The sequence below is a fragment of the Pristiophorus japonicus genome, chromosome 22 (genome assembly GCF_044704955.1).
Source record: "Pristiophorus japonicus isolate sPriJap1 chromosome 22, sPriJap1.hap1, whole genome shotgun sequence".
Classification (NCBI taxonomy): Eukaryota; Metazoa; Chordata; class Chondrichthyes; family Pristiophoridae; genus Pristiophorus; species Pristiophorus japonicus.
The window spans coordinates 44887806-44904928 of NC_091998.1; the positions used below are offsets into that span (position 1 = coordinate 44887806).

The following is a 17123-nucleotide window of genomic DNA, read 5'->3' on the forward strand; positions in this document are numbered from 1 at the left end:
CTCTGCGTCTCTCCCTCTCTCTCTCTGCGCCTCCCTCTCTCTCTCTGCGCATCTCTCTCTCTCTGCGCTCTCTCTCTCTCTGCCCCTCTCTCTCTCTCTCTCTCTCTCTGCGCCTCTCTCTCTCTCTCCCTCTCTCTCTCTGCGCCTCTCTCTCTCTCTCTCTGCGCCTCTCTCTCTCTCTCTGTGCTTCGCTCTCTCTCTCTCTCTCTCTCTCTCGCTCTCCCTCTGCGCGCCTCTCTCTCGCTCTCTCTCTCTCTGCGCCTCTCTCACTCTCTCTCACTCTCTCTCTCTCTCTCTCTCTCTCTCTCTCTGCCCCTCTCTCTCCTCCTTCTCAGATGTTATTCCTCTGTGGGTCGTGTTGGCGGGATGCAACTCATCTCGCTGAACCACCAGTGCCTGAAGAAGGGGAAAGGAGTTGTGGAACACGAGATCATGCACTCACTGGGCTTCTGGCATGAGCATGCGAGGAGCGACCGAGACAAATACATCAAGATCGAGTGGAAGAACGTGTGGCCTGGTAAAGTGTTTCCTACCCCTTTTTATTTCTTGCCCCTCAAATATGCGGGATAATTCCCCCTGCAGGAATATTGAACTCCAAGCCGGGCTAAGGGCGTCACTGTGATGCCTTTGGGCCCTGCAAAGTGTTTACAGCCAGCACAGAAAGAAACAGGCCATTCGGCTGAACAGGACCAGGCCGGTGTTTATCCACACCATCCTCCTCCCACCCCCTCTTCATCTCATCCCATTAACCGATCCTTCCATTCCTTTCTCCCTCATGCTTATCGAGCTCCCCCTTCAATGCATCTACGAAGGCAAATGGTATGTTGGCCTTTATAGTGAAAGGATTTGAGTATAGGAGCAGGGAGGTCTTACTGCAGTTGTACAGGGCCTTGGTGAGGCCACACCTTGAGTACTGTGCAGTTTTGGTCTCCTAATCTGAGGAAGGACATTCTTGCTATTGAGGCAGTGCAGCGAAAGTTTACCAGACTGATTCCCGGGATGGCAGGACTGACATATGAAGAAAGACTGGATCTACTAGGCTTATATTCACTGGAGTTTAGAAGGATGAGAGGGGATCTCATAGAAACATATACAATTCTGACGTGATTGGACAGGTTAGATGCAGGCAGAATGTTCCCGATGTTGGGGAAGTCCAAAACCAAGGGTCAACAGTCTAAGGATAAGGGGTAAGCCATTTAGGACTGAGATGAGGAGAAACTTTTTCACTCAGAGAATTGTGAACCTGTGGAATTCTCTACCACAGAAAGTTGTTAGGCCAGTTCGTTAGATATATTCAAAAGGGAGTTAGATGTGGCCCTTGCGGCTAAAGTGATCAAGGGGTATGGAGAGAAAGCAGGAATGGGGTACTGAAGTTGCATGATCAGCCATGATCATATTGAATGGTGGTGCAGGCTCAAAGGGCTGAATGGCCTACTCCTGCACCTATTTCCTATGTTTCACCTCAACTACTCCTTATGGCAGCAAGTTCCACCTTCTAACCACGCTCTGGACAAGATATTTCTCCATTCCTCTAACAGTAAGCCACTTGCAATGCACAGCAGGATGCAGGTTTGACTCTCCCTACTCTGCCCAGAGCTGTGAGTTGACATTGACTGGAGAATGGAAATAACTTTGGAAATAAAAGTGTGGAATCTCCCAATGGAAAGTTGGAGCTCCAGGAACTGAGACACTGGAGTGGGTTTTCAACTTTAAGTGCCTTTTCTCTTGTAGACTCTCGGTGCATCTCCTCTGCCGCCTTGCTCCCCTTTCAGCTTGATCAGGGCTGCCATTTTTTTTTTAGTTCCCTTAGCTCTGCAGGGTTGAATGTGGATCAGATTTTCAGACCTTCCTCCTGCCTCTTGCGTCCAAGTTATTGCATCCACTACACATTACCAGTTCATCCACCAGGCTCACAACTGCATACCTCGTCGTGGAGGACCTAAACTCAACTGGCTGGGGTTTTATTGAGTCTTGTGAGCATCATGTGACTGGCTAAGCCACTCACAATGCAACAGCTATGCAACTATTTTCATTAAACAATAAAGCCGAGTGTCTCCTTAAAGGGGCACTAGAACCGACCAATTAGCAAATAAAGCTTTGTGAATTTTAAACGGTCAAATTTAAATATGCCAGGGGTGATGATGCACTCCAGTCCCTCTGGTGCCCACCTCTCGCGGAAGGCCGCGAGCGTACCGGTAACAATATTCACAGGTGCATACGTTATACATTAGGCATGTGAAACTGAGATGGATTTGAAACCTGGAATCCGGATGAATTGCTTACTCAATATCAGTAGATGCTGCTACAAAGGATTTATTCATATTACATCTGTGATGTACTTATGAATGACTCCACGAGGCAATGTGTTGTACTCAAACTGTAGTGACCTTGGTCCTTTCTTCCAAACTCCAGAGTGAGGCACAAGCATGGTATGCAGCCTTTTATACTGGGTCCTGCCACCAGGGCAGGAAACCCCCGGTCTCCACCAGTTGCACCCTCTAGTGGTGCCAACATGTATATACACAGTGTAAACCTTATTAATAGTACATCAGGTAAACAAGTCTCCATCTTATGCAACCACAGTGACTACACAGAGAGTACATCCATAATCTGCATATACAACAATTCAAACTAAGAGTGGGCCAAATTTAGTGATGTGTTATGGAGGTATCATGTGACTTGTAATGGAGTGGTTTCATGTTTAATGCAAGACATCCTGATGTACAAACAGATCCTTTTTGTAGCTCTAACTAGTGCCAATGACTGTTTCAGGTTACGAACATAATTTCTTGAAGCAAAACACCAACAATTTGAAGTCCAAATACGACTATGGCTCCATCTTGCACTACAGCAGGTGAGTGTGGTGGGGAGTTGCTATCGCAGTCTCTCTCTCCCCTCTCTCTCTCTCTTTTATAGCCTTAGCTGCGAGTAATCTGGGGCTCACCATATATTCGCAAACTGCTATCAAGCCCTGAGTTGAATTGCAGCCCAGCAACTCTTCTGCACAGCATTTGGAACCTTGCAACCCCCCCATAACCTTGAGCTCATCCGGAACTCACTGCCCGTGTCCTAACTCACACCAAGTCCCGTTCACCCATCACCCCCTGTGCTCGCTGACCTACATTGGCTCCCGGTCCAGCAACGCCCTGATTTTTAAAAATTCTCATTGTTTTCAAATCCCTCCATGGCCTCGCCCCCTCCCTATCTCTCTAACCTCCTCCAGCCCTACAACCCCCACGATATATCTGCGCTCCTAATTCTGGTCTCTTGAGCATCCCCCTGATTTTAATCGTGTTATGTCTGTAATGTACTTACAAATGACTCCAGGAGTCAATGTGTTGTACTCAAACTGCAGTGACCTTGGTCCTTTATTTGTAACTCCAGAGTGAGGCATTAGCATGGTGGGCAGCCTTTTATACTGGGTCCTGCACACCTATGCAGGTGACCGTCAGGTCTCCCACCGCAGTGCCCTCTGGTGGACAGCCTCTGCCACAGGGGCAGGAAACCCCGGTCTTCGCCAGTTGCACCCTCTAGTGGTGCCAGCATGGTATGTACACAGTGTAAACATTATTGACAGTACATCAGGTAACAAGTCTCCATCTTATGCAACTATTCAGTTATACAGAGAGTATAAACTATAGTCTGCATATATAACAAATTGCTTCACCATTGGTGGCCGTGCCTTCAGCTGACTAGGCCCCAAGCTCTGAGATTCGCTCCCTAAACCTCTCTAACCCACTCTCTCCTTAAAACCTACCTATCTGTCCTAATATCTCGCTATGTGGCTCGGTGTCAAATTTTATTTGATGCTCCTGTGAAGTACTGCGTTAAAGGTGCTATGTTAATACAAGCAGTTGTTGTCGAGTTATTCAGGGTTATGATACCCCCCTTAATAAATTTCTTGCCCAATTGTAGGTCTGCATTCTCCAAGAACGGGCTGCCAACCCTGAGACCACTGATTGTTACGGATGCTGTAATTGGCCAGCGAATCCGCCTGAGCGAGATGGACTTGCTGAAGGTTAACCGGCTCTACAACTGCAGCTCGCATCTCAAAGATAAGGCCAATGTCGTGAAACGTAAGTGTCTGAGGAACCAATTCTCTTCAGGGAATGCTTGGCGCCTCTCGATGCAAGTGGGTCTCGATCCTATTCAACCGCCATGAAAAGCACAACAAAAACCACTCACAAATTTATGAACACACACACCAAGTTGGGAGGGGGTTCTGCGACTTTGCCTCCCCGGTAACGATTGTGTTGCAACTTCCCGCACAAGAAAAGCTTTCAATTGTAGAATCAGACCGTTAAGGCACAGAAGGATGCCATTCGGCCCATCAGCCAAAAAAGAGCTATCCAGCCTAATCCCACTTTTCAGCTCTTGGTCTGTAGCCCTGTACGTTACAGCACTTAAAGAGTATATCCAAGTTCTTTTTAAATGCTATGGGGGTTTCTGCCTCTACCGCCCTTTCAGGCAGCGAGTTCCAGACCCCCACCACCCTCTGGGTGAAAAAAGTTCTTCTCAACTCCCCTCTAAACCTTTTACCAATTATGTTGAATCTAAGCTCTCTTTGCTAAGGGAAATAGATCCTCCCTATCCATTCTATCTAGGCCCCTCATCATTTTATACAGGATCACTAAGAACTATCTTCAGAATCTCTACTATTTCACGATTGCAGCCCCTTACACGATTGGGACCTGCAACTTGTGTTATTTCTCGGCAGCGAGACTTGGAGATGTCCTATAACCTAGCTGGGGAGGTGAGTGTCCATCTCGAGAGGAAACAGTGAACCCTTTATCTGAATGGTACAGAAAGACATTGTACGAGGGGAATGGTATGCAGATAAGGATGGGTTCTTCCTATCTCTGTACTGGTACAGAGTGCTGCTTGTATACGTCTCTGGATTGCAGATACAGAAGTCTTTCTGCAAAAGGAAGGTCATGATTCCATAACAAATCTGCAATCAGTGGGGAAAAATTGCATTGCTCGTGTGATTAAATGCCTTTGAAGAGGAACTCTCCTGATTTTGTATTTACTGTGTAATATCAGTTACATACCATGCTCTGGTTCAGCACATTCCCTTCTATTATACCGCATGCCCTTCACATGCCAGCCTTGACTCACAATTTCCGGTCCGTGTTGTTCTCAGGCATAACACACACACTTTTTTTTTCTCTGCATATCAACAGAAGATTTTAAAAATTCATTCACGAGATGTGGGCATCGCTGGCAAGGCCAGCATTTATTGCCTGTTCCTAATCGTCCTCGAGAAAGTGTTGGTGAGCCGCCTCCTTGAACCGCTGCAGTCCGTGTGGTGAAGGTGCTCCCACAGCGGTTTTGATAATACTGAGTGGCCATTTCAGGGGGCAGTTAAGAGTCAACCATATTGCTGTGGGTCTGGAGTCACATATTGGCCAGACGGGGTAAGGGCGGCAGATTTCCTTCCCTAAAGGACATTAGTGAACGGCAATCCAGCAGTTATATGGCCACCATTACTGAAAATTTTATTCGAGATTGATTGAGTGAATTAAATGAATTTAAATTCCACAGCTGCCATAAAGAAAGACTTGGATTTATATAGTGCCATCCACGACCGCTGGATGTCACAAAGCGCTTTCCAGCCAACGAAGTACGTTTGGAGTGTAGTCAGGTTGTAATGTGGGAAATCCCCAATGGGGGGGGGATTTGAACTGTCTCCAGATCATCAGTCCAGGCCTCTGGACTACTAGTCCAGTAACATAACCACTATGCTACTGTTTCCGATGGAATCACTAACTTGGTACAATTGGCCTGGGGGTAGGGGAGAGGGTGCCATGGTCCATGGACTCCTTCATAAGCAGCAGCATCACCCACATCTGATGGTAGAACATGGCACTGCAGGCAGCTATGCCCGCTTCCCTTTCCCGACAGCGAGGAAGTTGCCTTTTCCCACCAGTGCCCCCAACTAAAGGTCTGGCTGATTGCAGGACCTGCCAAGAATTCTACTTCGCCTTTGAGGCCTCTGGGGTTGTTCTTGAGAACAGGGAAGGTTGAGAGGAGATTTAATTAGAGGTGTTCAAAAATCATGATGGGTTTTGATATAGAGTAAACAAGGAGAGACTGTTTCCAGTGGCAGAGGTGTCAGTAACCAGAGAACCCAGATTTTAGGTGATCGGGAAAAGAACCAAAGGCGACATGGGGAAACTTTTTTTAAATGCAGCGAGTTATTGCGATCTGGAATGCTGCTTCATCATCATCATCATAGGAAGTCCCTTGGAATCGGGGAAGACTTGCTTCCACTCTTAAAATGAGTCCTTAGGTGGCTGAACAGTCCAAAACGAGAGGCACAATCCCTGTCACAGGTGGGACAGATAGTCGTTGAGGGAAGGGGAGGGTGGGACTGGTTTGCCGCACGCTCTTTCCGCTGCTTGCGCTTGATTTCTGCATGCTCTCGGAGATGAGACTTGAGGTGCTCAGCGCCCTCCCGGATGCACTGCCTCCACTTAGGGCGGTCTTGGGCCAGGGACTCCCAGGTGTCAGTGGGGATGTTGCATTTTATCAGGGAGGCTTTGAGGGTGACCTTGTAGCGTTTCCTCTGCCCGCCTTTGGCTCATTTGCCGTGAAGGAGTTCCAAGTAGAGCGCTTGCTTTGTTCGCATGCCAGGCACGAGACTCCCAATGTGGCCTGTCCAGCGGAGCTGATCGAGTGTGGTTTGATATGCATCTGGATGATGGAAGCAGATTCAATACTAACTTTCGAAAGGGAATTGGATAGATACTTGATGCGGGGGCCGGGGTGGGGCGGGGTGGGGGGGGAGAATTACAGGGCTATGGGGAAAGCACAAACATGATGGGCCAAATGGCCGCCTCCTGTGCTGTATCATTTTATGGAACTTGAGCAGTTGACATTTTAAAGGTACAAATTCCGACTTAAACTCTTTTGTTTCTCCCTCAAACTACACACACCCAATCTTAGATCTTCCATTGGTGAATGATGATGGTTCTGGAAGAAGCATGAAGCCGGGGAGACTGAAAGCGTTCTGGGAGACCTATCCTGGACCAGCGAGGGCCGGAGTTCACACAGCAGCTGATCTGGTGACCACTTCGACTGGGAATGGGTCCACAGTGGGCCAGACCGTGACCACTTCCCAGCGACACCGTGAGTGCTTTCTGGTCCGTGCGTGCTCGCCTGACTCCTGGGTGACCAAGTCTGTACCTGCCGCCTACAATGACTCTGTCGTACCTTCGTCCGGGGAGCACCCACTTGAGGCTTCCAGGTACCAGGTGGATTTGTCTGCTGTGGCACTGGTCCGTGAGGGACAAACTCAGGACCTGTCACTGACTCCAACGCAGCAGCCTCCGATTCAGTCCTCGTTTGCTCAGAGTCTGACCGCAAACCCAATGACCACTCACTCCCTTCGGCACACAACCTCTCCTGCACTGGCCACAGGGTCGCTGACTCAGCGTCCCACTGCTTGTCCAAGGGCATTCGTCGCACGCTTTACCGAGGAACCATTTCTGCACCCAAAAAGCCCAAAGCCTGTTGGCCAAATTGAACTCTTGCCCGCATCTCCCCTCGCCCTCAAACTTGCCAGTCAGACTCGTGCGCCGGTGTTGTTTCCTGCTGAGCCACTGAGCACCGATCAGCGAACTCCTCGCCCCATCAGCTGGACTGAGCTACCAGAGTCACACACACGCACAACCAAACATGTCCACCAATCTTTGGCATCAGGTGGGCTTCTTCCCACTTTGACCAATGCCGTCAACCCAAACCGATTGTCTCTTCCCCCTCAAAGTCCAGCAAACCATCAACAAAGATCGCCAGACGTTCCTCCAGTCACCCAGACGGAGATCACCATGCCGACGAAAATGGTGACGCCAGCCAGTCAGGCTCGGGTGCCAACTAAGACCCCGCAATCCCCGATCCCAGGCACAGGGGCCACATTGGCACCTGAACCTCTTTCTACTCAGGCTGGGGAAAGTACCAGTGTGTGGATCAGGATGGCTACACAGACTGAACCACCTACTGTGGTTTCGCGCACACCAGGACCGGCTTCACTCCTGAAAACTTGTAGCCGGGATAGTCGGAACAAGGCATTTAAATCACGTGACACGCTGGTGGTGACAACCATTCCTCTCCCCGCCCGTACCCCTCTGGGAACCACTGCCCCTGCCCTTACCCCTCTGGTGTCCAATTCCACTGCACAGACCTTGTTGGGGACCACTCCTGCAGAGACTCTGCTGGTATCCAACGCCTCAACAGAGACCCCAGTGGTATACAATACAACTGCAGAAACCCTGCTAACGCCCACTCCCCCTGCAGGGACCCCACCGGGGACCACTCCTGAACAGATCCAGCCCCCGTCCACTGCCCCTGCTCGGACCCCTCTGGGGATCACTCCCCCTGCAGGGACCGTTCTGGTGTCCAATTCCACTGCACCGACCTTGTTGGGGACCACTCCTGCAGAGGCTCTGCTGGCATCCAACGCCCCAACAGAGGCCCCAGTGGTATACAATACAACTGCGGGGACCCCTCCCCCGTCCACTGCCCCCGGGCGGACCCCTCCCCCGTCCACTGCCCCCGGGCGGACCCCTCCCCCGTCCACTGCCCCCGCGGGGACCCCTCCCCCGTCCACTGCCCCCAGGCGGACGCCTCCCCCGTCCACTGCCCCCGGGCGGACGCCTCCCCCGTCCACTGCCCCCGGGCGGACGCCTCCCCCGTCCACTGCCCCCGGGCGGACGCCTCCCCCGTCCACTGCCCCCGGGCGGACGCCTCCCCCGTCCACTGCCCCCGGGCGGACGCCTCCCCCGTCCACTGCCCCCGGGCGGACGCCTCCCCCGTCCACTGCCCCCGGGCGGACGCCTCCCCCGTCCACTGCCCCCGGGCGGACCCCTCCCCGGTCCACTGCCCCCGGGTGGACCCCTCCCCGGTCCACTGCCCCCGGGCGGACGCCTTCCCGGTCCACTGCCCCCGGGCGGACCCCTCCCCGGTCCACTGCCCCCGGGCGGACCCCTCCCCGGTCCACTGCCCCCGGGCGGACCCCTCCCCGGTCCACTGCCCCCGGGCGGACCCCTCCCCGGTCCACTGCCCCCGGGCGGACCCCTCCCCGGTCCACTGCCCCCGGGCGGACCCCTCCCCCGTCCACTGCCCCCGCGGGGACCCCTCCCCCGTCCACTGCCCCCGGTCGGACCCCTCCCCCGTCCACTGCCCCCGGTCGGACCCCTCCCCCGTCCACTGCCCCCGCGAGGACCCCTCCCCCGTCCACTGCCCCCGCGAGGACCCCTCCCCCGTCCACTGCCCCCGCGGGGACCCCTCCCTCGTCCACTGCCCCCGGGCGGACCCCTACCCCGTCCACTGCCCCCGCGGGGACCCCTCCCCCGTCCACTGCCCCCGGGCGGACCCCTCCCCCGTCCACTGCCCCCGGGCGGACCCCTCCCCCGTCCACTGTCCCCGGGCGGACCCCTCCCCCGTCCACTGTCCCCGGGCGGACCCCTCCCCCGTCCACTGCCCCCGGGCGGACCCCTCCCCCGTCCACTGCCCCCGGGCGGACCCCTCCCCCGTCCACTGCCCCCGGGCGGACCCCTCCCCCGTCCACTGCCCCCGGGCGGACCCCTCCCCCATCCACTGCCCCCGGGCGGACCCCTCCCCCGTCCACTGCCCCCGGGCGGACCCCTCCCCCGTCTACTGCCCCCGCGGGGACCCTGCCCCCGTCCACCCTACGCCTAACGGTGCCTCCACCTGCAGAAATCCTCCAGCCACCCCACACTCTGCCAATGCCAGTCACCAGTGCCGTTGCCACCCGTTCAATTATTTCACCAGCGACCTTGGCCAAATTGCAGCGTCCCGTCGTGAGCAACCGCTTGTATGATGTGGATCTGATTTCTCCCAGTCAGTCGGCGGTGATTGACGAACCTTCTGTGGAACTGCGCTGTGACTTTGAGCATGGTTTGTGTGACTGGGAACAAAGCATTACGGATGACTTTGACTGGCTGCTTCATCGCTTCCAAACCTTCTCCCGGGAGACTGGGCCAAAAGGAGACCATACAAAAGGCCAGTGCAAAGACCGAGGAGGTAAGAACCCGAACCAGTCTGAGGCACTTGGGAGATTGGAGTGAGGGCAGCCAACGACAGCTTAGGTCTTTGGGCTCACTTTCCAAGATGTCTCGGGGAAGAGCCAATGGATAGACATGATAAAATAATTTTTTTTAAAACAAAGTATGTAAATCTGAAATAAGACAGAAGGCAGGTTAATATTTCAGGTCTAATATTGTTAATATTACTATTATATCATCTTCATAGGCGGTCCCTCGAACGAGGATGACTTGCTTCCACGAGTTCACAGATGTTTCAGTGAAGGACCCGATGTTTCAGATCCTGAACTCCAATTGAGGGGGTGGAAGATGCCTGTGCGTGGATCTTTTTGACGTGTGGTGGCCGTTGCACATCAGCCACCACACGGGCTCGACAGAGCCAGGTCTTGGTCCAGTGCCAAGGGTTGAACCAGGACGAATGGAGACCTGCTCTGCTGCACGGACCTAGTGCGCACACATATCGCAGTCTGGGCTGGCCCGTGCTGCCCCTGGGCCCTCGGCTCTTCTGGGCCCCTTACCCTGATCTGTCGCACCTCCGCCCACGATCTCTCGCCGCTCCTCTGCCACAAACACTCGCCGCTCAACCGCCCCGACCTTCCCACTCCTCTGTGCCTGGGCCCTGCCGATGTTCCTGCCCATGTCCAAAACGGCGACCAGGGTTTTGACGTCGCCCATCTCAAAATCGTCGCACATTTGGAACAGCTCGCGCTGGAGGTTGAAGTGGTAACCCGCTCCAGCTCTTTTACTTGCCGACCCGTGGAGCTGTTCTCTCGCAAGTTGGGGGCCCACGATGTCCCAGGCTCGCTGCTCTTGTATATTATATAGGCCATTGGTGAGACCACACCTGGAGTACTGTGTACAGTTTTGGTCTCCTACCAAGGAAGGATATACGTGCCATAGAGGGTTCACTTGTCTGATTGCTGGGATGAGGGAGGGGATTGTCCCATGAGGAGAGGTTGAGTAGATTAGGCCTTTACTCTCTAAAGGTTAGAAGAATGAGAGGTGATTGTGGTGTATGTAGCACACAAATCACTGACTACACACGGTCTGGTGTAAGTCTAACTGCTGTGACCTTCGTCCTTTATTGTTCAGCTCCAGAGTGCCTCTCAGGTGTGGTGGTCAGCCTTTTATAGTGCCTGTTGCAGGCACTTCCAGGTTTCCCACCACAGCGCCCTCTGGTGTGGCATTGTGCTTACATTACATTTAAGGTACCAGGACGATACACACATCAATACATAAGTGATCTCATTGAAACCTATAAAATTCTTAGGAATTCTCTACCCTAGTGTGCTGTGGATACTCAGTCGCTAAGTACATTCAAGACCGAGATCGCTAGATTTTTGGATACTACGGGAATCAAGGGATAAGAACATAATAGAAGCAGGCTTGGACATTTGACCCCTTGAGCTTGCTCTGCCATTCAATAAGATCATGGCTGATCTTCGACCTCAACTACTATGATCGGGTCAGCCATGATCGTATTAAATGGCGGAGCAGGCTCGAGGGACCGTATGGGTTACTCCTGCTCCTATTTCTTCTGTTCTTGTGTAACGCCACTTAGCTGCACTATCCCCATATCCCTAGATTCCCTTAATATCCAAAAAATCTATCGATCTCTCTCTGTCTTGAATATACTCAACGGCTGAGTCTCCACAGCCCTCTGGGGCAGAGAATTCCAAAGATTCACCACCCTCTGAGAATTTCTCCTCATCTCAGTCCTAAATGGCCGACTGCTTATTCTGAGACTGTGACCCCTGGCTCTAGACTCCCCAGCCAGAGGAAACATCCTCCCTACATCTACCCTGTCAAGCCCTGTAAGAATAAGAATATGGAGATAGTTCAGGGGGGAAGGTGGAGTTGAGGTGGAAGATCTTATTGAATAACAGAGCAGGCTCGAAGGGCCTTATGATCTTATGCGTGTATTCTTCTTCAGAAGCTAATTGATTGAATTATTGATGGTTAGACTGAGGGCAGTTAGATACTTACTTACAGCAGTGTATCAGGACCATTGGGGAAATACAGTATGGATTCACTTGTTTAATACCAGGAATAAAAGGATTTAGTTTTAATGAGAGGCGTGGATGTATTCGCTGGAACAGAGAAACTTTGGGGAATCTAAAGAGAGTTTAAGAGTATAAATTTAAACTAGTACTAAGAACCTTAAAGGGGATGATTACAGAATTGGATAAAGGGTCTACAAACCAAACACATTGGAGATGCTGTGTATTTCTGGCCTTTCCTCCTTTGACCTGTCGAGGTCAGATGGTTGGTCTGATGACCCTGTTTTTCTTACAGGACGGTACCTGTACCTCGAAGCTTCGTATCCTCGGCAGAGCGGGGAGCAGGCCGCACTCCGCAGCCCGCTGCTGAGAGGACGGAAGTGCCTGTCGTTCTGGTACAATATGTATGGGAAACACATGGGTGAGTTGTGGGGACCCCGACACCAGATTCAGACCTACCTGTGGTGGGTGGGAATTCAGTAATCAATTCACGCAAAGCCCATCTCTCTGCTAGAAAAGTGACCTGAAGAAAACTGCCATTTGTAACTCCGTGACAAAGGGGTTGTACTTTGGAGATGGGCAGATAAGCAGAGGAGGGAGGTTTAGAGGTGGATGTGTGTGTGTGTGTATGGGACTGGAGTGTGTGTGTGTGTGTGTGGGGGGGGGGGGGGGGGGAGACTGTGTGTGTGTGAGACTGGAGTGTGTGTGTGTGTGTGACTGGAGTGTGTGTGTGTGTGTGTGTGTGACTGGAGTGTGTGTGTGTGTGTGTGTGTGGGACTGGAGTGTGTGTGTGTGTGTGACTGGAGTGTGTGTGTGTGTGTGTGTGTGACTGGAGTGTGTGTGTGTGTGTGTGTGTGTGTGTGGGACTGGAGTGTGTGTGTGTGTGTGTGTGTGTGTGTGGGACTGGAGTGTGTGTGTGTGTGTGTGTGTGTGTGGGACTGGAGTGTGTGTGTGACTGGAGTGAGTGTGTGTGTGTGGGACGTGTTTATGTGGGACGTGTGTGTGTGTGTGTGTGTGTGTGTGATGCTGATGTGTGATGTGCACTGGAGAGGGTGAAGTTTGTGGTACTGTGTATGAAGGTTGACGTGTGGGGAACAGCTAGTCCTGGCTTCGATTAACGTTGCTCCTTCAATGTGAATCTGGATGGGACTGAAAACCAGGTAAGATCACTTTCCTGCTTAAGGCAAACCGATTGGCTGATTGCTAACTAGCGGGAAAGCAGCAATGCAATCCAAGATTTGCTTTTGGTTCTCTCTCTCCGACTGCAAATGAGGCCGAGTTAATAGGATCCTTTTTATCAGAGGCACCACGCGGGGTTCAAAACCAGCTGCCTGATGACCGAGACCAAATCTGTTTTTTGCAGGCTCCTTAAATGTACACCTGAAACGTGAGGGCTCCCCACACTGGCACAGGCTGTGGTCCGTCACTGGAAACCAAGGCCGGCGGTGGATAAACGCTGAGATTGACCTTTTCACTAACTGGGAGACGTATCGAGTAAGTGAAACTATGACTTGGTGTTGCGTTGAACGGGAAGGTTCAGTGTGCAAGGTCCTGAAGAAAGAATCACATTGTAATGCATGCACCTGGTGAGTATGCTCAGAGAGGTGGGCACTGGAGGGACTGGAGTGCATCATCACCCCCGGCAACCAAATTTTAATTTGATTTTAATGTCTAAAGTTTAAGTTGTTGGTTTTAGTGCCCCCCCCACCTCTTTTAGCCAGGGGGCACTTGTATAATTTGTGTTTTGGTGCCCTCGGAGGGGTGGTGGGGGGAAACAATAAATAGATAAATAAATAAAAAATAAAAGTAAATAGATAAATAAATAACAAAAAACAAGGGGGCACCTGAAAAGGTTTTGGAGTGTGTCTCCCACTTTAATCAGGGGGCACCTGTTTAAAGTATTGCAACTAAAATAGTTGAGGGACTGAATTGTTCCCATGTAACAGCCTCGAGGGGCTAAGTGGCCTGTTCCTGTTCATATGTACTAGGCTCGAGGGGGAAATTAACTACTCCTGCTCCTATGCAACAGGCTCAAGGGACTGAATGGTCAGCACCTGTTCCTATGTAGCAAGATCAAGGGGCTAAATGACGTTCTCCTGCTCCTATGCAACAGGCTTGAGATGCTTAAATGGCCAACTCCTGTTCCCGTTAAACAGGCTCGAGGGGCTGAATGGACTAATCCCGTTCCGATGTAACAGGCTCCCTGGGCTGCATGACCTCCTCTTGTTCCTTTGCAACATTCTCGATCGGCTGGAGGGCCACCACCTGTTCCTATGTAACAGATTGGAGAAGATGAATGAACAAGGGGCCACTTGTTTGAAAGTGTATGGTGTGTCCCCCTCCCCCCTTTAATCAGGGGGCACTTGATTTTAATTGTTCACAACAAAATAGTTGTACAGCTGTTGCTGAGAGGTGGGTGCCAGAGGGACTGGAGTGCATCATCACCCTGGCAACCAAATTTTAATTTGATCCACTAATATTAGAAGTTTAATTTGTTGGTTTTAGTGCCCCTTTTTAAAAAGGGGGCATTTGATTTACAGGTTCAACTGAAATAGTTGTAGAGCTGTTGAGTTGGGAGTGGCTTAGCCAGTCTCGTGATGTTCACAAGACTCAATAAAACCCCAGCCAGTTGGGTTCGGGGGATCCACGATGAGGCAGGTGGTTGTGAGCCTGGTGGATGAACTGGTAATGTGTAGTGTGATTGTTAAACCTTTGTTAATAAAGCAACTAGTTCTTAATAGCAAAAGCAAAATACTGCAGATGCTGGAATCTGAAATAAAAACAGAGAATGCTGAAATTCTCAGCGGGTCAGGCAGCATCTGTGGAGAGAGAAACAGAGTTAACGTTTCGGGTCGATGACCCTTTGTCAGAACTGCCGAATGTTCGAAAAGAGCACGTTCTTAAGCACTGAAAGGGGGAGGGGAATAAAGAACAAAAGGGAAGATCTGTGATAGGGTGGAAGGCAGGAGAGATTAGAGAGACAAAAGGGATGATGGTCCGAATTGAAATAGTAATGGCAGGAGTTAGAAAAAGGTTAATCTGGATAGGGCGTGAATAATGGAATAATGACCAGCTGCCATTAGAGACAAAAAAAAAAGAGAAAATAAGATAGATGAGGCGGGAGGAACAGTGCAGGAGTCCAAGGATGGAGATATCCGAGTGGGAGTGGAGAATTAAAGTGACAGGCGACAGGAAGCTCAGTTGCTGGAAGAAGCGGTTGCCATCGGTTACCTGCTGATTGACGTTTTACTGCCGCTCAGTTTGCTCCTTCCAGCCCTGACCTATGAAAGGATATACTTGTCATAGAGGGAGTGCAGCGAAGGTTCACCAGACTGATTCCTGGGATGGGGTGATTGTCCTATGAGGAGAGATTGGGACGACTAGGCCTGTATTCACTAGAGTTTAGAAGAATGAGAGGGGATCGCATTGAAACGTATAAAATTCTGACGGGGGTTGGACAGACTGGATGTGAGGAGGATGTTTCCCCTGGCTGGGAAGTCTAGAACAAGGGGGTCACAGTCTCAGGATACGGGGTAGGAAATTTAAGACCGAGATGAGGAGAAATGTTTTCACTCAGACAGTGGTGAACCTGTGGAATTCTCTACCACAGAAGGCTGTGGAGGCCAAGTCACTGAATATATTTAAGAGGGAGATAGATAGATTTCTAGACACAAAAGGCATCAAGGGGTATGGGGGAAAAGCAGAAATATGGTGTTGAGATAGAGGATCAGCCATGATCATATTGAATGGTGGTGCAGACTCGAAGGGCTGAATGGCTTACTACCGCTCCTATTTTCGATATTTCTATGACCTAGACTTTGTCTCTTCAGGTGATTATTGAAGGGGTTCGGGGACTGAACTATCAGGGCGATGCTGCAATCGATGACGTGCAGATCTACAGCAGCAGCTGCTCTGCGGGCAGGAAGCGACGAAACCCGTCCTGCGACTGGGGCCTGAAGAAAAGGAACCGATCTCACTTGGGTTCGAGAGTTGTGTGACTGCAAATTCCTGCCGAGGGAATGCCGATTGCCCAACGTGAGGGCAGTGTTGCTGGACTGGCCTTCCCCACAGTAACTGGAACAGTGGATGGGCGGAATGTGCTGTATTTGGGAGAGGAGCGTGTCTGTCTTGCGAGAGACAGGATCTCCTTTTGACGCCTGGCTCCCTTCCCAAAGTCACCCTCCAGCCTCCGATGCCGTGTATTCAGGGTCAGATGCAATAAATGCTTGGAATTTGTTTTATTTTAACTTGTGTAGATTACTGTCTCTCCCACGCACCCAGTTCACAAGCTGCGATTTGAACACCTTCGACCTCACTAGCCCCTGTATGTTGGCAATTAAGAAAGAAGGTTCTTGCATTTATATAGCGCCTTTCACAAGTTTTGGATGTCTCAAAGCGCTTTACAGCCAATAAAATACTTTTTGGAGTGTAGTCACTGTTGTAATGTAGGCAACGCGGCAGCCAAGTTACGCACAGCAAGCTCCCATAAACCGTTTTTAGTGATGTTGATTGAGGGTTAAAAATATTAGAGACCATTGTGCATCCTCATTTTTGTTTTGGTCAATTCTGTGTTCATTAGCAGGAAATCGAGGCTTTCAAGTCCATCATTTTTGTTATGTTCAGAATAACTCCACAAGACTGTATATTATAAGCTCAAACTGTTGTGACCTTGGTCTCTTTAATGTAATTCCAGAGTGAGCAAGCAGCATGGTAGACTGCCTTTTATACCTGCTTGCCCAGGTGACTCTTGGGTCTCCCACAGGTGTGCCCCCTGGTGGCAAGTCTTACATATTGGTGAGGTTTACATACATACATAACATCTTTCATCTTTAAAACAACTATCAAAAGTCCAAAATCCTTCAGTGCCATTTCCGACAGGAGTGTGTGTTAGCGATCAAGCTATCAGACTTAAAGTTAGCTTTTCTGAGTTTTAGCCCATGTTCCCTTGTCCTACACCCACAATTTAATTTAAATACTCGTGGTTTACATGCCATTTACTATCTTGTATGTCTGTGTGGTCAACTCTTGGACACCTCCACTTCCATCCCAAGTCTCTCCA

The 17123-nt window shown here is 51.0% G+C and overlaps 1 protein-coding gene across 1 annotated transcript in view; it reads left to right on the top strand.

The window, feature by feature from the left end:
• The window catches only part of LOC139234629 (proline-rich protein 36-like), a 31796-nt gene extending 15510 nt beyond the window's left edge, over positions 1–16286 (top strand). The window contains exons 6-12 of the mRNA XM_070865315.1: positions 336–517; positions 2773–2854; positions 3916–4076; positions 6949–10044; positions 12360–12485; positions 13428–13558; positions 15895–16286. Coding sequence (XP_070721416.1) covers positions 336–517; positions 2773–2854; positions 3916–4076; positions 6949–10044; positions 12360–12485; positions 13428–13558; positions 15895–16062 — 3946 coding nt within the window. The 3' untranslated portion in view covers positions 16063–16286. The remainder of the gene's footprint in view (positions 1–335; positions 518–2772; positions 2855–3915; positions 4077–6948; positions 10045–12359; positions 12486–13427; positions 13559–15894) is intronic.
• Positions 16287–17123: the final 837 nt, after the last annotated feature.